The sequence below is a fragment of the Misgurnus anguillicaudatus genome, chromosome 15 (assembly GCF_027580225.2).
Source record: "Misgurnus anguillicaudatus chromosome 15, ASM2758022v2, whole genome shotgun sequence".
Classification (NCBI taxonomy): Eukaryota; Metazoa; Chordata; class Actinopteri; order Cypriniformes; family Cobitidae; genus Misgurnus; species Misgurnus anguillicaudatus.
Window position 1 is genome coordinate 15,693,513 of NC_073351.2, and position 23,105 is coordinate 15,716,617.

Sequence of the window (23,105 nt, forward strand, 5' to 3'; positions counted from 1 at the left end):
TTAAGATATTAAGAAATGGGAAGAACAAACACAAATGTCGTTAACATTAGATCAAAGAGCCAGCTCGTACTGATCTGTACCGCCTAATAACACTAGTTTATCAAAATATTGCACCCTTTCCTGCTTACCAAGTCCTTCTGTATGATTGTGCAACTTCCACAAGCTTTATCTGTGGTATGTGATAAATTAGTAGGACAACATCTTGAATACTACTTTAACCATGTAATCCATGCTGTTGTTTACGTCTGAGTATCTCCAACATGGCCGCGCGTAACTGACCAAACATAGGTGAAAACACTATTAGTTAATTTAAAAAGTTGAGTAAAAATTGTCAACTAATATTTTTTAAGTTGAATTAACATCAAAATCTAAACCCAGTAACATACTTTTTTAAGTTTATGTTTTTAACCAACTTTTAATAGTTAAAAAAATAAATAAACAGTTAAAGTATATAAAAGTGTGACCGTACACCGAAAGTGCACATTAAATAGCGCGAGCTTAGTCAGATAGCATCTACTTCAAAATGCTAAATATACGTTAGAAGCCAATGTTAATCGCTAAAATCGCTGTTATTTAATGTTAAACTATGTGAGTGGCGCTCTGTGGCGCAACAGGGATTTAAGCAGTGTCCAGAGTCAAAGCGGACAGCCGCCTAATTAAAAAAAAAAAAATGTGTTTTTTAGATTCATGGCTCGACGCGGCGCTGTGTTTCTCGTCCAGTGTGCGACCCCCTTTAGAGGACAATTATTTTCGCTGTTTTAATCATTGTTTCTCATTAATTTTCCACTTTGTCAGATTAATGTTTTATAAACTTTCATAAATGTTTCAATAAATAAAATTGTTTATGATGAATATGATCATTAATGGCATTGTGAATACTGTTTTCTGCCCTTACAGAAAATGAAAGTTTAAAGAGAAGTGAGCAATCTCAAAACCATTAAATATCCAGTCATGGGAATTTATATCTCATTTGCAGTCATAATTTATATAAGGCAGTTCCATAAAAAGCAGCATACAAATAAGAATAAATCTACACTTGTGATTAGGCTTTTGCATCTGCAAATAAATCTTTAATGAGAACACTGATGAAAATATTTTGTAGCATGATGCCTCAGCGATGCCTTTGCGGCTTGACAAAAGGTCTACTATTCTGAATATACAACACGTTTTAACAGTTTGAAAATAAATATATACGCTAATGTCTTGCCAGAAATTATAAATAGTTGCTCTAGAGCTTTGTGAGCCTCAATGATAATGTTAGCCTTTAAATACTGTCATACACAGCTTGAATGTGAATAAGGGTATCATCACAGCCTGCAGTTTTCTTACATCTCAGCCATATATTGAATCATCCATGAATGTTCCATTTTCTGAGCTGAATTTATGGCAGTATTAAATGCAAGTGAGTGGCCTGGCTCACATTTCTGATTGCAAATGCAATGCACTGAAAATGGGGGGATTCCTAAGTGGCTCAAAAATGAGCGTTCATTTGCACACACATTACCACCTAAAATAGGCCAATGCATCATACTCACTTTTACATTTGTGAAATATTCCATTGGCAAAATCTCTCTCTTTCTTATTCTCTCTCTCTCTTTCTCTCTCACTCTCCCTCAGCAATCAGACTAACGATTATGATAAAGCAGGACATGTGCAGGGCTTTAGTACAACAATAAAGATGTACAAATACACACAGCAGCAACCCTACAGACATACAGACAGCTATCAGCACATATTCGAACAGTATTACACTGAGACACACTCAGACAAACGCAAGGTAAAAGCAACAAAATGTGTGCCATTTACAAAAACATGATTCACAATGTAAACATCTTTTATTTCAATATGTGATATGGTCTATGCCTGAGCTAGAATACTAAAATTTAGTTTTTTTTTATTCGACCTCGCAAGTCCTTTCTTTGTCTGTCTCAATATTAACTGTCCTTCTCTGTTCGACTCCCTCATCAGCCCTCTCTATTGATGCACTTTCGTTTGTGTTCAATAAATGACAGAACATCAGTGATGAGTAAAGCACAGTCCTATTTCTTATCCCTCAATAACCTTTATTTTTAGTCTATATGTCACCTTCAACAACTCAAGGACTTCAGCATGTTCTCCAATACTTCATACCATGCCAGCTTCACTTCTCATTAAGACACTGTCATCGTAACCCTCTGATCTATCTACCCTGGGGCTTAAAACTGAGGGTGGATCTGAGCAAACTCACTTTCTGTCCTGCTTCTGTGATTCTAAGATTTGTTGTACCTCTGAGCACATTTTGTCTGCACTTTGTCATATAAATCTCCAGCCCTTCCCTGCTGCATGGTAACCTTGAAGATGTGGATGCTCACATCACGCCTCAGGACAATTTGTAACCACTGCAACTGCTTATTTAAGCAGACAGCATGGCTAAACAATATTTGTCTTGTTTTTTTACATTTATGCATTTTGGCAGATGCAACGTACAGTGCATTCGTATCTGAGAATCACTGCTATTACGATGCTTTGCCAATTGAGTAGCATAAACAGAAAGTATTTGTATTTCTTCTTGCTAACTGGTGTATAGTTGTGCTTTGAAAGTAAGTAAGTCTTTGGGACTGGATGCTTTTATCTATCAATACGTTTTTGCTATATAACCCCTTTTGACCCAAATTGTCAAATGGCAGCATACCATGATTCATTCCCTAGGGCAGCCCATTGGCGTTAACTCTTGTATCTATTTGTCTCAGTTTCCCTGTTCACCTCCTTGCCGTCTATAGGCTTCATTGAGTAATTGTATCTCCTCCTGGTATCCACCGGCCTCCTGGTGCTGTCTCCTGCTGTTCTGCCTATGCGCTTCCACCGTGTCTGGAATGTGGATGTTAATGTTGTCCGCATCCGGGTTACTGCTGGGGATCAACAGCGAGTATGAGGCTGTTTCACCCAAGTCACATGACACAAAACGGTTCTCACGGCGAGAATAGCGCAGCGAGGGTGAGCGAGCGTGCGTGGATGACTGGCTGATGTTGGAGACAATAGAGACACTATCCATCGCCTCTTCGTTGTCGCAAATCTCCAGAACCTCCAGGTGGATTTTTACGTTGGTATCTGCGACTCCGACGCCTACACCTCCTCCACTCCCATTTCCAGAGTTGGGCTCTTCTGCGCTGGGTTCGTGACCGACTGATTTGGAACGGTACACCTCGACCTTCTTTGCATTGTTGGGGGAGATCTTGAGACCGTCACTGCTGACTTCATAGGTGGATAGGGACAGTGTTTTGCCCGTGGGGGCATGGAGGGATACTGTGCCCTGGAAAGCACATATAGGTATGGCCAACCCAGCTGTGGATCTCTGTTTGGACATAAAAGACGACAAGATGCTTTGAGAGTCAAGATCACTACAATACAGAATTTTAAAAGTGGGTGAAACTGTTGCAGAGATCTTATATGACCACAGAAGCTGAAGCATGATATGGTGATGATACCATTTATAATAAAAAGTTATGTGGTTTATTGTGTATTATAGTATCTGGTAACAAATTCTATTAATCTAGTCTGCTCCAATAATGTTTAATAAGTGTAAAACTCAGCCTCACAATACTTTTGACTGACATGGAGACATAACATAACTTTAATTTCAAAGGTCTATTACACACAAAGCCAATGACATTTAAAAGCAGGCTGATAAATGTGATTTCATTTTGCCATGAGTTAATGAGCCCTGCGTATATATCTAACCCAATGAGAACCAAAGCTCTTGTCAAATTAAAACAAGAAACATAAACACCCATGGTTCTATTGTTCTTTCTCCAGGCAGTAAAGTCCATATGATTACGTTGTCATTATCATTATTATGCCCCTATCACAATGAAGGGAGACTATCGGCATGAAGTCTGTGCGTAATAGATTGAAATGCCACGCTTGACTGAGGACTCTGAATAATTCAAGCATTTTGATCTGATTTAATTTGACCATTCAGAATGTAGATAAGGGTCTCTCTCCCTTGAAGGCTGAGAAATGAGATGTCAACAATATGATGTGTCCCTACAGCAAGAACATTCAGATGAAATAATGCTCATCGGAGGTCATGGGACCACGTGACTCGGGTGTGACTTGGATGTGAGTTTGACCAATTGAACAGCACCACCAGATGTGCTAAAGGCACTGGGGTGATGAGAAATGATGACCACATCATCGAGGCCACAGAGTCAAGCCAGGAAAACAAGACAGAGAAATGACAAATGCAAACAAGTCTCAGGCTTTATATGATATTTATGTGTGTGAGTGGACCAGTTTCCCACGATTCCCTTGTGAGTTAGTCAGTGTTCACTTCGATGCCGTCTTACAAATGTAGATTATCCAAAACATAAAAATCTATGTATGCATAAAAGCCAAAAATGGCATACACCAAAAAATATAAAGAGTTATAAAACAAAGCAATGTTCACTTTATAAATCACAGATCACCTGCAAGTGTGCGTACATGAATCACCCTGAGATCCCACCCGGCAAGCCCATTCTCCCATCAATTTTGTTTTTTATAGATCACAACCTTTGCGTCGGAACCGGCGTATGCACGTTTCCAGCCCTGTTTTGTGTGTATGCCAGCTTTATAAATGAGACCCCAGATTTTGCCTTGTTTTATGCTAAATGGACTGCTGGGGTGATACTTATACTGGGTACACATGTGCCATTTTTTATAATTTACTATGAAAGCCGTTTTTTTATTATTTATTATTATAGGAGCACTTACAACAACATTATAAAGTTTTTTGGATGTCTATAAGATGATTTTGAATTTGTCAATTTACTTAAAGTGCCCATATTATGAAAAACTCACCTTTTCGGGGTTTTGGGGTGTACAAACTTGGAAAAAAATCCATCCATGCTGTTTTGAGTGAGATACAGGTTTCTGAATTTCCTCTGCCTTGAGTCTCTGATTGCACGAGTTCAAACTCAGCTCCGAAGTGACATAACTAGCCTTGTCGTCACATTCTGTTTGAATTTTCCCACCCACCACCCCACTCGCAGGTCTCCACCCACCAGGTAGCTAGAGAGCACAGAGCAGTCACTTCACTGATTTCCTCTACACTGTTATCATCATGGCTCACGGAAATAACAGCGCTATTTGGATATTATGGATTATACTCCCGCCTACTTTTAAAAACTAAGTTTTAACGCGTGTTTATTTGAACCTAAAATGTGATCTCATATACAGTGTGTTACGACGTCCTCAGATTGTAGGCGATAAGACGTTCATGCAAAATCTGATGTAAACAACAGACTATATATCTATATTTCACGGATTATACGCATTTGTGGACAAAAATGATCATTGGATGTATTTTATTGGACTTTCATGGATTATTCACACATATGAAACAGACTGGATTCGATTCACAAAAGGTAAGAAGTCACGTTATATTTTGCATGTTGTCATCTTCTGTTACAAAATACTACATTTATGATGCTAGAGCATCTGTATCTCAAAACAGAGATCATACATTGGTGCTAATCCCGAAAATTATACCTTTTAAATGTATAGTAATGTTAATATTATTGTTTGTAGACAGTAGGCTATATAGATATTTTTGCAGGCTAGATAGTTTGCAGCGTGGTTTCGAAAGTTAAATAAAATATTTAACGGCTTTATTTTACAACTCTACATGAACTAATCAAAAGTGTTTTGCCAAACTAACCGAGACTGGGCCTTACCGACCCAGTTTTTCTGTCGAGGCTAACGTCCCATGAGTCTCTTATAACTTTCCCAAGATACGGTCCGGACCTCCCGCTAGCTTCTAGCAATTAACACGCGGTCCAAAAGCAGTATACATCCCTGCCGGGTCTTAATTTCTGTAGTTTGCGAAAATAATGCGTTTGAAAATGTTTTATAACGGGAATATGTTAGCATTGTCCATGGAAAACGAGTGTATTGTTGAAACTGCTACATCACAATTTACTCTGGAATCATTGTGTGTCATGAGTTTCTTCTCCTGGAGTGTACTTATTAGTGATACTTTTCTGCTTGATTTGTCTGTTGGCAACATAAACCGTTAATAATAATATATAAAAATAATAACACAGTATGGTCTGTAGTCTGTACTGCTTACGATATCACTGAGCACGCGCACGTGCACATGACGTTAGTAGTGGGGCGTGATCAAAGGAGCAGCAGCTCATAAATATGTAATGACCACCTCAAAACGGCACAATCTGAAATGCACTGAAACATAGCTTTTACTACAAGCTATTTCGGGCAAACAACTTTTGAAACATGCTTTATGGAACTCATACACATATTTAACTTGTGGAAAAGCAGTCATAAGATGGGCACTTTAAAAGGCTAATCATGCATTCTGAGTTATTTACACAGTTAAAGAGTTGGATTCTCATAATAAAGATGGGAAAGTTTGAAATCTAGTTGTACGTATGACTGAGTATTTCTGTACCGAATGTACTCCAACAGGCTTTGTGTAAGATTCAGAAAGTTTTTTCGAGTACGGCCCTGTATGACATCATAAAGGGTGGAATTCCTTGTATGTGTACTTCTCTCGGAAGAGTGTTCGCACACATTAGCCACACTCTAAAAATGGCTGGCTTATTTTTTTACCCATAATGGGTAAATATTGGACAGAACACATGCTGGGTTATAAATTGACCCAATGCTGGGTTATTTTAACCCAACTGCTGGGTTATTATGGTTACATAACAACAACCCAACATTGGGTCATTTTTAACCCAGCAGGGGGAAATTTTAAACCCAGCACGTGTTCTGTCCAATATTTTCCCATTATGGGTCAAAAATAACCCAGCCATTTTAAGAGTGCAGAGTGAGTGTAAAAGCACACCCTTCAATGGGCACCATTTGGGTTACAGAAGTCGTCTGCAGCGGGTTCATAAAAGTGGCTAAAACGAGTGGATTGTCACATTCCTAAATTCACAGGCGGGGATGCAGGCGGATAATTAACTCCTTGCGGGTGGGTATTAGCGCAGATGAAAATAATTTTCAATAGTTGTATGTCTAAATTACACATACGCAACAACGATATTACATTTGGAGCGAGCGTTGCAGGAGTATGGATGAAGTAAATGTAAAGTTGGCGAGTATATACATTTTTTTGACAACGAATCTTTAAATCACATCGGATGTGTGGAGAAAGTGTGGCATAATACGAGGTTGTATTTTTTTATTAATAGGTCTATTTGCGTATAGTTATCAAGTTCCATATAGCCTACTTAGGTGGCGATGGTAGACTACTTGAATGGCGCAAAACAAAGCGCACTTTAGGCTATGTCCACACGAAGCCGGTGCATTCCCTATCCGATCATTTTTTTCCTTGCTCTAAAAAAATAATCCGTAAACACGAAACCACTGAAACCGACTGAAAGCGGTGTAGTATATATGCCGGACCAGTATGGGGCGCTGTAATTCTGCCACAGATATACACTATACACGGAGAAGAAGACTTTGAGCATGCGCATAACCAACGTATGGTGTTGTCCATTATCGCTTGTTGGTCACCACAATTGCATAGAAGCAATAGATTTTGCTGTAATAAAGCTAGTAGGCTTTAGTAGCTTCTGTAGCACGAACACAATCACGTAGTCTGCCGTTATTGTTGTTGCTGTTACGTGTGACGCTTCTGACATGTGATGTGATGACGTTTTCGCTTCACAAAATATACGGATTGGCTGTACAGACGAAACCGCAAGGGTGTCGGTTTCAGATTTATCCACTTTAGGCCCCGGTTTAAAAAAATAGCGGATTCAGTCTCCCAAAACGTTGGATCCGTGTGGATGAAACGCCAATACGATAACAAATTTATACGTATATAGTGATACGCTTCTCCGTGTGGACAGCCCCTTAGCTTGCTTCATTTGCCTCCATGACACTATTGAGATGTTGAGAGAGGTGCGAGATATAAAATAAAGCACTTTAATTGGAACGATTATAGCTTGTGTGATTTATTGCGGGCACGGATTGGTAACAGGCCAAGTATTAATGGGTCTAGGCGGTTGCAAATTTAAGTTTGATATTATCACGGGTGACGGGTCAGATCTGGTGCTGAACTTTGTAGGTACGGGGCAGGTCTCCAAAAATGGACCCATGCAGGACTCTGCTGCACAGGACTTTTTGGTTGTGAGGGAAATATAACATTGTTCAGCTTTCCTTGTCTTTCAAACATCTGATTAAACTAAAGACTCTTCAGAGATGAGGATGACATATTACTCAATATTACAATATTACTTGTTGTTTTGTTTAAATGTTTAAATATATGCAATGCAGCCATTTTTAATGTCCGAATACATTTCAGGGCCAATGTGTGTAAAATGCCTTGCTCATTAAAGCAACCAATCTTTTCTTACAGAACAGCTCAAACGAAACAAACAACCTTTTGCAAGCTCACACGTGACCTGAGTTCACAGAAATACACAGAGCTAGTCATCTGCCCTGGGTTAATCGGTGCCAGCGGTGTTACTTCTGACCTCTTCTCCTACTCTGGACCATCACCACTGGAGGCTCTGAATGTCTAAGACATGATCTAGCCTCCTGGCTTCAGTGGATAAAGCATAGTGACAGCAGAGGGTTTCTGCAGCAGATCTCTTTTGCAGTCCAAGTCACAAGAGAGTTATTTGTAAGCCTGCTGCTTTTGCTATAAAACCGCAAAGAGTTTAAAGAAACCCAACAGGCCGTTTGCAACCCCCAATTACCCAGTGTTTCAAAGTGGTGGTTTGCAGCAGAGCTCTTTGTAGAGGTGCAGAAGGAGAAGCTGCCTTTGTTGTCATAAATCCTGTATTCCTCAGAGCATAGGCCAAGGGAAAACGAGATCATTTGTTTTCATCATACATTTTTGCAAGACCAAATGGTTGTAAGAGAAGGGTAAAAAAGGGACTGCTCAAGGGAGTATGAGGACAAAACTATCTGCTTTATATGATTAAAAATGTCATAAGAAGTCAACTTTTTGTTTGATGTACTGTAACTTTCAAAGCTTAAAACATTCTATTGAATCCAAAAAGACAATTAAAACTGAGCAGCAAAAACATATTGCTCTGAAGTTACGGTAGATTTCTGATCTCAGTAATTAGTAATGAAGTGAGACCATGGGTATGTTCTCATTTCACATTTATGGAGAAGGCATTTAGGCAGCTGTCCTAAAGGCACAGAAGCAAAAAGAGAGATGGGTTATAGAGTTCGGTAAATTGTCACATTAAACTAGACCTGTTAAGGCAATTAGCTTACAGTATGTAATATATTTGTTCAATATTAAGAGGCAAATGAAAGAAAATAGCTTTAGTGTAGTATTACTGAACGATCTATTATCATGAAAAGCTATAAACAAAACATCAAATTTGTCTGTAAGTTTTGCTTGTTGCAGTAAGATTATATTAAAGGCGACATATGCGAATCTGTGAGATGTCACTTTTTGTTGATGTTTGAACTGTTTTCAAACAAATGGAGCGTAGCTAACTCCTCCCCCTCCCTTCTGTGCTTTCATGAACGAGCCCAACCCCCACCCCCAAATCCTTCTTGTCGTTCATTGGCTGGAACACTTTGTTATGTTTCGTGGTGCTAGGTTTGGCCACTGTGTTTTTATTGCGGTTTGTGGAGCCTGGGCTGTCTACAGAGATCGCGTTTTTTTACAGTTTGATCAGTGGACAGGCAGCAAGCAGATAGTGAGGAGATGTTTGCTGTATGTAACAAAAAAAATGTTATGGTCTAAAACGCGTGAATTCGCTTAGAGCACCTTTAAATCATAATAAGCTGTAAGCACAGTGTATTGCTTTGTGCAAAAAATGTTAATGCAATATGTGCTATTTATTTGGATTTTTTGTTCATAAGTCTGAATCTCAAAATGGCTGTCCAGGTATCAATCTACAATTCCAAGGACAGAACAGGTGAACGCTAATTAGTTATCACCTTCAGTAATCACCTTCATTCTCTAGTGTAGGGAATTTGAAAGCGCACACTTAATCAAATAAAAGTTCACTGCCTGGATTTAAGATCTATGAGAAGGTTTCATTAGGAAATTACATCAATCAGTGTTAATGACATTCAAAACAAAATGAATAAGCAATGCAGTGATAAACTCTTGTGGGCCAGCCAAAGTCCAGTGCTATTGAATTGACACTACTAAGGTAAGAATCTTCCTCAACTCTCCATAAAAACTTGAGTTAACATTAATGTGATTAAGAGAAACGCCAATATGAAAAGGAGATAAAAAATGCACTGGTGTAAAAAATGGATTTAAATAAGACAGTGCCTTCGGGGTGCCTGAAAGGCTAAAACTGTGATCAAACTAATAGTGAAGAGGGAAAGTCACATCAATGCTAATCTTCAGATCAGAGTCCACAATCCATAAACCTTTAATCCATATATAGAAATATATCAAAGTAAATTGTGTATTAAAGTAACTGTCTATTTGCATTTTAAATAGAATTGACCCATAAGCAATACTAAAAGATTGAACTGGTTTTCTGAACTACATCTTAACAAAGCAGCAAAGCAATTCTCAGCAAAACTGCGTTCAATCATGTCAATGTCTCTGCCTGGAGACTCAGCCTGTCTCTAAACAAAACCTTGTGTGCCTGAGACAATACAGTCAATCTGTATTGTCAAACAATTATGGTCTGTTTGTTTTCTTTAATTAGAATAATCTATATAAGAGTTTGTTCATCTGAAGGCACTGTTTAAGCATCTGTTTTTAAAGAGCATGTCCCTATTATGATTTGTATAAATCTCAGTTTTTGATGGTACTGTATGAGACACATATTCAGTTAAATTCATCCGCTAATTTTCTGCCTCAATAATGATTTTACTAACAGCAGAGCTCCTGCACAAAAGTTATTAGTTATGTCTATGAGACAGGCCGCAGGCGTGACTCTGAGCTTCATGATGCACTCCTGCAAACACTGAATAAATCAGAGTTACAATGAATTCAGCTCTCTAAATGAATAATCATTTAAGTTTCCTGTGGTTGTGAATAACTAGATTCATGCTATTAATTTAAAAGTGCCAGCTGAAACATAATTGTCAATATCACTGCACAGAAAACAAACAAAAAAATAAACATAATAAGAAAAGCGATTACAAAATAAGATGTGCCCGATTGTAGAGTGCATGTGCCATATTGTAAGTGTATAGTGTATAGAAATGTATATTATTTGTGAATGAATAGCCTATTTATTATGCATGTTTTAAAAACTTCAATACCTTTTAAAACAAACAAAAAGTTATAGCTAAAAAAAGCTAGTGCAACTAAGTAAAAACTTATTTTCCATCTTGAATACACATACTTGTCTTATACTTATTTATTACTAAAAATTATTCATTACTATAAATTAAAATTATTTATTACTATAAATTAAAGCTTCGTCTCCAAGCAAATAAATCCCACGTCACAGGTTTGTTTAGCTCTTTGTTTTACCTGTCTCGGATTCCTCTCTGATTTACTCCTACACCACTCCCAATCCGTAAGCTCAATTTTGCGACACTCCTCGTGTGACAGCCTCCTCTCCGGACCGTCGAAGACGGATGAGTTGTCGAGGTTAAGATCCTCGCGATCGCAGGCGGACACTTGCGGATAAACGCTGCCCTGTCCCGCGGAGCTTTGCGGCTGAGTGGCCGCTCTCTCTTCGATAAGCAGCTCGCTGTGGACGGAGCTGTCCTCCGCCGGCGTGGTGCTGAATTTACCAATCCGACCGCTGTCCAGCACTGCCACTCTACTTTCAGAGAAATCACAGCTGTATAAACTGTTAAACGAGGGTCTCTCGATGGACTTGGCGTGAGAGATCTTGTAAATGCCATAGCCTTGCTGGAAGGAGAGGTTGAATTCAAACCTTCTTTTCTTTGCTGTAAAAACAAACACGAGACGAGAAAGTTAGATCTCACACTCACACAGAAATAAGATAAAACAAAGGATTCTGATATGCATTTATTTCGAAATGTAGCACGGCTAAAACCTACGACCTTTTTAAATGTCACTGTGCCCTTTTTTATGTTGATGGATTATAAGGGCACGAGTGCATGCACTCTAAAAATGCTGGATTGTTTCAACTCATAGCTGGGTAAAATATGGACAAACCAAACCTTTGGTTTAATTTACCCTAAAAATGTCCATATATGACCCAACCATGACTTGAAACAGCCCAGCGTTTTGTGTGTGTGTGTGTGTGTGTGTGTTTGTACTACAAGAAATCTGGAAAACCTTACACAAATAATCTCAAATTACACTAATTATCAAAATCAAGTCACACATCCACTTACAGTATTAGGCCACTGGATTAATCGTTAAACAGCCGTACTGGTTGCTTTTATTTGACCACAGTTAGTGGTGTCGAATTATTTATTTTCATTAGTTGTACCAACCCGTGGAGAGCTCGGATCCCAAACCCTGGCGGCAGTTGATGAAACATCCGCAAGGTAGATGAATCCAGCGCTCCGAAAGCACGAATACAGGTGTGACCGCAGCGGAGAGCAAGGTCAGGAAAAAGCACAGAGTCTCCAAGGACGAGCTGTGCATGCGAACAACGTGACTCACCAAGATCTGGATCTGGAAGGGCAACATATGCAAGTGAGAAATAACAGTATAAACAAACACGTCAGTTTGTTTAAAAGATTAATACAGAAAAAAAGTGAATTTCCAATTAAATGTTACTGTATATTGCTTAGTTGTTAAAGCATTGCGTAAGAAGCGCAAAGTTTGTGGGTTCGATTCCCATGGATCATACAGTATACTGATAAAATGGATAGGCTTAAAATGCACTGAAAGTCATTTTAGATTAAAGCGTCTGGCAAATGTAAACATTTTATATGATGCATTTATGCCTTCGTATGTCTCTAACAGAAAATAATGCATTTATAATTTCAAGTTAAGACATTTTGGTTATTCAATGTGCGCAAATTTTTGCGAAAGAGCAATATTCAACAATATTAGACACTTGAAGAATGCGCATTGCGCTTCACACTCAGTGTAGCTCACCATCATTGGCATCCACAAAACTATTCGAGCCATTGCCAGAATCATCGAGAAGCGCTTCTGGGAGAAAAACACGGGGGGATACCGTGCTGTATCCCTCTGAAAATGACCCGGGGAACACGACAGGTTATAAGTATCCGTCTTGTTCTTGAAACTGTCCGTGTTTGAGCTAAATTCATTGTAAGCTCCCAAACTTTTCTCCAAGCTATCCCGCGACAGCGAGGGGATCTCGCAAAGCGGTGCCGACCCGATAATTTCCAAATAACTCGGGTGAAATGTTTTCAGGGCCTCCGTGGAGCACATGAGCTGATAAAGGAGAGGAACCGAACAAACTATCAGTCCGCAAAAACACAGTGAGTAAAGAGCGAAAAGAAGCAGCACGTAGAAGCTGTCGTTCTCCGGGAGACATCCGAGAGACGCGGGCGCAAAGCGACCCCAACCGCACACCGGCAGGACACTGATCACCAGACTGACAGTCCATATTGCGATGATGGCCACGAAGACTCCAAAAGGACTGTTGGGGGTGTGATGAACTCCAAAGCGCTTTGTCACATACAAAGTATAGACAACAATGAGACAGGCTTTTATATTGCTCGACAATCCTTGGAAAACATAAAGCAGTCCGGCAAAGGTGCACAGTGTGCCCGACCGGTTTGCGTCCCCGCTCCTCCATTGTAGGATCATAAAGAGTGTGAGCGGAACTACGCTGATCAGGTCGTCTATGGACAGTGAAGCCACTATAAGACATAAGGAAGACTTACTCCTCATCCTGAGCAACGATATAAGCGAGTACAAACCTCCCGTAAATGTGACACTTGCCATCACGAAGGAAAAACCAAAGAGAATCTTCCAGTAACCCTCAACCGGGTCTGCGTCCCCATAATGGTTGGTTTTGTTGGGGAATGTTGAGGCATGTGTAGTCGACATGTTCATTCAGTCTAACTTTTTCAGCTTAACTCGTCTCATTCCCCCACATAGGATTACGCGATCAGCCCGATCTTATGGAAGTTTCGTCCGGCGCGCAACGAAGTGCATGTGCTTCCCAATGCGCGGCATTCGGCCATCGGTCTCCAGGCACTTGTGGTCAACGCATTTAGTGCGTAAATGAGTCAACGAGTAATTTCCCTTTAGTCTGCTACTTACACAATGGTTACATTAATATTTCCCCCCGGGGCATGCGTAGTTAAACGTGTTGCCAATTCGGTGCGTAACCCGCGCATCCGATCGCTTCAGTATGAATGAGCTGTCAGAGTGGAGTTGCTAGTAGAGGGGTGGAGCCACCTTCCTCCCTCATCTGTCACTGCTTTAAAATACGATTTATATTGCACACTGTCTTTAACTTGGTAACTATAATTCATACAAAATGCTGCCCCATAAACTAACCTGTAGTATATTAGTATTCCATACATGTAGGCCTACAGTATATCAAATGCAGTACAAATTTCTTTTTTATTATTATTATCTGAGTACACAGAATCGTTATGTTTAGTGTTATTGCAATGACTTTGTCATATCTGCGCACGTTCCTACAAAAATGCTTGCATTCATCCAAATTGTTTTGTATAAAACCTGATTTCATTTGTATGAGTCAAACAAATATCTCTATCAGTCAGCCTTCAGCATACAAGATCAGGCCTCCGGTTTCACTTATCCTTGAAGCAAAAACATCACATTGTTTACATTTAAATGTTTGGCAGACGCATTTATCTAAAGCAACTTGCACTCAAATTACACTGAAATTATTTTATCAGTCCATGCTGAAATAAAACCCATGACCTTGGTGTTGTTACCACTATACTATACCATAAGTGACCCATAGGAAAACTTTAAGAGGTATCATAATCTTGAACACACTGGTTTCCAAAACAGACTTCTGTATCTGCCCCTTATCAATGCAGCTAGAGTGAATATATTCTACTTACACTTTAATTCAGAGCGACTTACAAGTGAGAGTGTATTTAGTTAAAGATTGTTAGGTTATATTTTAGCTGCCTTGGTTATGTAATTTCATCCTTTAGCCAGTTTGGATGAAAAGCACAGTGCAATTTGATAAAAGTCAATCTCATGACCTCTGCAGGCAAACTACAGGTAGGGGAGAGCAGTTTAAGTTGTCACACTTTTCACACTGTCTAACATTTACTGAGCACCATACATCACAATGGTATAAATCTCATACCAAATGAAAGAAGGAAGTCTTGGGCACATAATGTTGTATTCTTTAAATTTTCATATCTTATCTCATTACGGAACTGTAGACTGTTGAATAAAGAATGTTCTTGTGACAATCTGCCCCATCGGCGGGTAAGATTATATACAAAGAAGAACACAACTTAATTGTGATTACTGATTTTAATTTTTAAATTCAAACCAGAACTGGAAATATTAACTCTAGGGTTTTCACACTGCACTTAACCCTAGGTTATTTAAATCAATTCAATTCAATTCAATTTTATTTATATCGCACTTTTCACAATTGGTAATTGTTTCAAAGCAGCTTTACATTAATAGAAGCAGTGAAAAGCACAGAAAATCGACAGATAGCATAACATAATACATATAGCATAAGCAGCTAAATTTGCTGCGGCTATGAATCAACATTATAAGCAAGCGTATTACGTAACATATAGAAGAGGGTGCTAAGTTAAGCCAATGAAGGCTGCCTCCACGGGTTGAAAAAAAAATTGACATTTTAGCCGGGGGAAAAAAGTCCTAGGAGGATAAAACCCTTGGGAGATATATATATATATATATATATATATATATATATATATATATATATATATACACACACATGTAAACGGATAGGGAGATAAAGCGGGTTCTGCCGGTTGGTCAGGAATCAGCTGGGTATCACGTTGAAGGATGGCCAGTAGATCAGAGGCTTGCCGACCTTTACTGTTTGTCTCATTGTCCTCGGGGTCAAGGACGAGACAGGGAGAGAGAAACAAAATCCTATTAGCGTAGGGGCCGTTCACATGTAATGTAAGTGTCACACAGTGATGTGGTTTAAATCAGCTTGGTTCCAGACAGGCTAACTATTGCGGCATAAGTATGTTACCCACAGTTGAGGATTTAGCATATTGGGGCCCAAGGCGAAGGTATCTATGGTATCTATGGGTCCCCATTTGATCTTTAAAAGGTTATATTTGTTCTAAGCCCTGCTTTTAACCCTATAGCTAAGGATCGTTTCACACTGTAATTTAGAAGCGGGGTTATCCTGAAATTTACCCAGGGTTATCTCTTAACCCCTGGTTAAATATGAACAGTGTGAAACGTAAAACAGATAACCCAGGATTCCTTTAACTCGGGTTTAGAATAACCCAGAGTTAAGAATAACCCAGGGTTAACTATTTCCTGTGTGAACAGCATGTGACAACTTGCCCCAAAGTTATTAAGACAACTGGCCCCAAACTGACATGTGTGCTAATGTTGGCTAAACCTCAGGGTTAGCTCAACATAGAATGTCAGCTAAAGTATCAAAAGTATAAAAAGGTTATTGTCTCCTCTATTTTGTGCAAAATAATAATTTTGAACATTCATACCTAATAAAGTTGTATTGCATAAAATGTAAAGTGCATTTTTTTACATTTTAACCAAAAAATAAAAACATTGTGCTAACGTCAGATTAGAGCGATCTTGACCACATGTAAACATGACGTTGGAGTGTTGGAGTTATGAACAGTGTGACAACTTACCCATGTGACAACTTTCCCCGCTCTCCCCTACATACACACATGGAGACCACTGATCAGTGACTCTAGTTAGAAAGCTTGAACAAATAAACTGGATTAATTCCGCATGAGACTGTATCCGGATGTGATCATAATCTAATCTTGGTCAACTCAATTTGGAAAGAGCATTTATCTATGAACAAAATGCCTACAGGCTTTAGAGAATACATGTGAAAGCAGGAAATAGATAATTAATGCATTAAATGTCATCATTAAGAAGATCGTCACTGAAATCCTGGGTACTTTTGTCAGTCAGTTCAATCAAAGCAGATTGACATAATGTGTTTGGTCAGATTATGTATTCAAGGTTGATATGTGTGTTTGCATGGCCTTGTCCTCTGTTGCTGACTTACTCAAGGTTTATTTTTGATTAATGATTTTTTGCCTTTAGGAATCAAAAAGAAACAAATCTTATGAAATATAATTAATTTGAACCAACTTCATACTGGTGAAAGGTTTAGTATACTACTATGTTGTCAACTTTTATGATATTTTCATTAAAAAATATTTTATTGTAGTCACAGTTTCCTCTTCTGAAAATGCCATCTCTCATGTGCTTGAAGGTCTGTGATTTTTTTTTTTACGTGTTATGTTTGGCTTTTGCATAGTACTTTCATATTTCATGTCTCAAATAATATTTGCAGTATTACTTAGGTTTGTGCACAGGCTTAAAAATCCATTTACATTTCATACTATTTTTTTTGCATAAATTCAACTCACCTCATTTTTCTACCTTTTTTGTGGTTTATTTAAATCCTATTGACTTGACTTAGCAGTCCAGTTTTTATCCTCATCCATTTGGAAAATTAAAGGTATAGCGGAAGATTTTCCCGAATTATTTAAAAGAACCGTCGCTCCACATTTATTAAAAAATGCACAAGTGCAACACTCTACCTTCTCCCGGGAGGGAACGCCTGTTAAACGCGTGCACGAGACAGAGAGAGAGAGAGCATGCAGGACCCTATCTTCTCTTCGCTCTGTTTACAAGTTGCTGTCGGCATGTGTACCGTATCTGTGCAGTTCGTGACTTGTGCCAGGGCTAGCATCGCTAATCATAGCTTACATCAACTTTTACTAGCAGTGATTTTAAATGGATTTCTCCAAATAGCATGACAAAATGTACCTTTCCAGTAGAAACTTCACGTGGGAAGCCCAACCTGTCCTATTACCTCACGCCAGCGGCAAGCGTGTGAAATAGTCTCCCATTAACACTCTGGTCTTGTTTCTTTCTTCATAGTCCTTTCTCTTCTTGTCATACAATTCGTAGACACTTTTTCTCTTGCGACATTTTGAAAAAAACAGTGAGAACGTGAGCTTCAATGAATGTTTGAAACCGTAGCACAAACACAACACACATATACACGTGAAAGTGTGCATGCGCAGAAAGCAAACCTAGGGACGAGCACGTACAACGGTTATACGTCAACATATCATCAGAATGATTGACATCTGGGATGACCAATAATATAGGTGATCCACCCGGAAAACGAAAATCTTCCGCTATACGTTTAAGTTTCTTAATACATTTTATAGTGATTTACAGGCTAGGTTAAGTCTGTTGAGCTATTAAAGACACAAGTATACCCACAGGTATGATTGATTATCTCTTTTTGGTGGATTCTGAAGGTTAGGTAATGTTTGTGAATTAGTACATAAGAAAGTTAGCAAATATCAAGTGAGTGAACATGTAAATGTGAGTGTGAGAGATTTACTGTATATGCACAGAATAATAAAGAATTCAACTTTCATTATGCTAGAATAAAAGATCTGTTTATGCGTAAGTTCCATGTGTGTGCTTGGAAAGATTTAGTTTTGTATCTCCTATAAATTATTGAAAAATTACAAATTACCACAACAAATCAGATGTTTTAAAATTCCTTGTGTGCATGTTTGTTTAATTTGTATGAATGACATCGTAACAGAAAATAAGTACTACTAACTGAGTCTGTATTTCACCCACAGTAATGTCCACTGGGAAGTTGAAGATTACTGCAATAAACTAAACGATTGTTTTGTTGGGATTTAGGCTTGACAGCCAAGCATCTTTTTCTGGCTAATTAATCATGAGCAATTGCCAAACAGTTTGTACTATGAGCAAACTCAGCCATGTAAACCAATCTGCTAATGATTACGCTGGAAAAGAACTAGGCCATCACCGAATACCAGAGTGCATGCGGGTATTAGAAAGACACATGTCTTAGTCATATGGTTTTCTTCAAAGCAACAGTGTGAGCCAAGTGGTCTGAAATGAAACACCAGACATATTATCATCTCTTTTACTTAAAGAATATCTCTACGTGCTTCACCACCTTAAATGACAGCCTCAAAGTTCTGCAATTTTATGTTCATGGACGAATCGTACCTTTGTCTCCACCTTCTTTCTTTTTGTATTCAGCAGCAGTACTCATACTGCTATCAATGCCTCAAGGTGTCTGAAATACATAAGCATCTTATTTTATCATTCCATCTCTATTCATTTATCTCTCTGTCTCTCTCTCTCTCTCTCTCTCTCTCTCTCTCTCTCTCTCTCTCTCTCTCTCTCTCTCTCTCCAAGTGATGATATGGACAAGGTTCTGAAAAATACAGATACATATCATCCGAAAAATCACACCTTTAAGCATTTACAATCCATGCCATTTCTCAACTTTGTCTCTCTGACACACACACACACACACACACACACACACACACACACACACACACACACACACACACACACACACACACACACACACACACACACACACACACACACACACACACACACACACACACACACACACACACAGCATTACTGAGAGCTAAATTCACATTGGCTGCCTGGTTGCATCTGGATTTATTTAATCAAATTGTGAATTACTCTCGATGGGTTGGCTGAAGGTGCATGAGCGTGGGGGAGTCGGTTGATGAGCACCATGTCCTAGGTTTACCACATCCCTCTGGTGTTTGAATTCAATTTAAAACAGTGGGGCAAAATGCACCCATAACCTCGTGTCGCTTTAACCCTATATCCTGAAATGGGGCTATGACTCTCGTTTAAACAACCAGTCACCTGCACACAACATAGTCCTCCCTATGGACAACCACAGCAGTGTGTATGAGTAAAGGTCTATGGGGGGATGGTGAAGTTTATTCAACAGTCTGTTGGGTTGCATGCTTCGAGAGCAACAACATAAAACATTACACATGATGGAAAAGAGAGAGAGAGTAAGAGAGAGAGAGAGAGAGAGAGAGAGAGAGAGAGAGAGAGAGAGTGTCCAATCGGCTTATTTGACCTCGCAGTGAACAGTCCTACACATTAAATATTCACTATTCCAGCAGCCTTTAACACGCTCGCATACAACGTGCGCACATAGTCCATCCAAAACAGATGGTACAAGTGCACCCAGAACCTTTGCAACTTTAACCCCACACATAAAAGTGATGCACACTAAGTACCAGCCAGCTACACCAACTGCAGATCAATTATTAAGATATTCAGGCAAAGGGAAAATAAACAGTTATTAATTTTTTATTGGACATTGTCAGCTTTTTCTGCAAGTAGACTATGTGGAAAATATCTTAAAAAGAGAAAGTGCAAAAAGAAAGAGATTGCTCAAATGAACACTGACTAGACAAAAGAGCACACTACAGATTCAAGTGACCACATGTTCATGGTCACAGACAGAGAAGCATCTGCGGTTATACAGCATGAAGTCGGCCACTACGCAAACAGTGCGTCACTGTCAGCACAGCATGGGGAACTAGGACTATAACGTCAGACCATGTGTTAGTTTGAATGAGCGTGTGCATGTGTGCTATACTAAAAATCCATCCATTGTGAATTAGTATTCATAAAATTTCTGTTTGATTTTGTAGTGATTAAAGTTACTTTGGGGCATGAATACGAGGTAATAATATAATGAACTGATAATATCTTTACAAAGCATATAGTTCCTGTCCTGCCAGTTTGAGGTGGAACTCCATTCCCTCCAAAATTCACTCCCAGGACCCCAGTGTTCCCCCTCTATTTCCAGCCTTAAGCTTTGAAACTCCTAATTCAGATTTTTCAGCACAATATGCTGTTACTATTGCTAAAATACTGTGAAGTAGCCTGAAATATACTGTAAATTAAATATGTATAATGCAGTGTATTTTGTGTATATCAAGTCTCCCTGAACGTCTCTTTTTGTATACACACAGACAAGGTTCATTCTGTCTGCCTTTTGGGTATAAACAATATGGTGTTAAAAACATTGTTTGCTCGGCAGAAGGGACAATTCGATTTCCAGCTAATAAAAGTCCTTGCTAGGTTTATAACACCAGAGCAGACTCAGAAAAAGCCTTTATCTTCTCTTATCTGTAGCTATTGTGTGCGTGTGCACTCTGAAAGTGTGAAACTCTAAATGACATTAGAAGCGGGCCTGGTAACACCCTGCCTAACACCAATGACTTGTTTCTATGGATACAGTGAAAGTCACTGAAGGCAAACATGGGAGTATTTGATTGTAAGGATGGGTGGCACACCATTCATTTAATGAGAAATATGAATGAATACGCCATCTGGCACAGCCCCCTGTAGATTCTCCGCAACACACGGTTGAGGTCAAAGCGCTATAATAATGGCTATAATCACATTTGGGTGTCAGCTATGGCGTAACCTTTCACAGCCCACATTTATAAACAAAAGTGGTCCGCTTGCAACCTGTCTTACTCTTGTTATACAACACAAGATGTGTTACCATGGAAACTATGGTTTTGTCAAATACTCCAAGGCCGGTGAAAGCAACCACTGATGTATTTAAACAATTTGTCAGCGGTCAAAGCTTGAGAATTCAGGCCTTGTGAAATGCTGCCCTGAGTCATAAAACTTGTGGTCCTGTAGCTCTATCGACAGAGGATTGCATTAGCAAAGCACAGGTCATAGGTTTGATCCCAGTGAACACACATACTAAAAAATAATGTATGGTTTAAATGCACTGTAAGTTGTGTTGGATAAAAGCATCTTCTAATAAATGTAAGATATTAATGCCCTATGAATGTTTACCTGAATACTGACTTTATGCTATTCACCCTCCTATAACTCACTTTATTTACTTCAGGATAGACACCAAAAGTACTTGAATGGAAAGGTTTTACTCATTTCGCTCTGGTTTCACACACTTTTGAAATCATATTTTATAATAACCAGATATTATATAATAATTTACTGCACCGCATTGTTAAGAGGCAAAACAATGTGTTAAATTGTGGTTGGCATAGGGAACACATAAAAATTATCGTATCATCATTTGCCACATATTTACCTGTCATTGTCAAGCATCATCTAAAAATGAGAGCATAAATGTTTGCACAACCAACAAAAATTAGATTGTGGCAGATGTGGTTTTTAATTTCATACAATTATGTGATAAGGATTACCAACCCTTTAAAATGTACATTGCATTGCTTTAAATCAACTCTAATACAAGGTAATGCAGATACAACCAAGTAATATCTAAACAGACAATGCAGTTGATCAGAATGCAAAAGCATTTCAAATACTGTATGTGTGCATGAAATATTACAAATTAGCCCCTTAGGTGGCGCAAATACCTTTAGAGTGGGGGGGGGTCAATTTGTGATATACATCTTCTAATTAATATAACTCTGGCATTTTTTTGGTCTAGAAGCCTAATCTTGGTCTTGTTTTAAAGAAGACACTTTGGGAGTTTTCACAAAGGAGGTGAACATATTAGATAATTAAATTGTTAATTCCATAACATATTATTTTTATAAATAAAATTATAAAAATGTAAATGTTTCACAAAAGTAATAATGCAAACATGAAGCCATAAGTCTCAAGTAGTTCTGATCCAAATTTCAAGTTAGTGAGAAATTTTGTACATAGTGTTGACAGCATTACAGGTCAAAAACCATAAAAACCCACAAGGTACACATTTTTCTTTCTATTATAATAAAACGTTTTTTATACATTTAGTGTATGTGAATATTTTGTGTTGGGGGGTGCTAATATGTGTAGTACATTGTACATTTAAAATAAAATGACAAAATTTCTTGTTATATACTGTCATAGCAATAAATCAAGAAACAGTGTCTTATTTAGTGATTAGTCGAGGAGTTATGATTTCAGGAAACTTCGTGTCTCACTATCCTTTTCATTTACCAATGGTCTAGAAATAATTGTGCTTATGCTTATTTGGCCTCAGATTAATATTCTTTTGATTCATTGTTTTGCTGAGAGAATTCACACATGCACACTCACACACACACACACACACACACACACACACACACACACACACACACACACACACACACACACACACACACACACACACACACACACACACACATTCTGTGTTTCCATGTTTTGTGGGGACATTCCATAGACGTAATTTTATACCGTATAAACTGTATACTCTATTCCCCTTACCTAC

The 23,105-nt window shown here is 38.6% G+C and overlaps 1 protein-coding gene across 1 annotated transcript; it reads right to left on the reverse strand.

Annotated features, from left to right (window-relative positions):
- Positions 1 to 468: 468 nt before the first annotated feature.
- Positions 469 to 14,213, reverse strand: LOC129419692 (probable G-protein coupled receptor 149). Its single transcript, XM_055174861.2, has 4 exons — positions 12,959 to 14,213; positions 12,346 to 12,529; positions 11,405 to 11,829; positions 469 to 3,331 (listed from the first exon to the last, which is right to left on the reverse strand). The coding sequence occupies exons 1-4, from the start codon at positions 13,886 to 13,888 to the stop codon at positions 2,726 to 2,728; spliced, it is 2,145 nt and encodes a 714-aa protein (XP_055030836.2). The 5' UTR covers positions 13,889 to 14,213; the 3' UTR covers positions 469 to 2,725.
- Between the last annotated feature and the right edge of the window lie 8,892 nt (positions 14,214 to 23,105).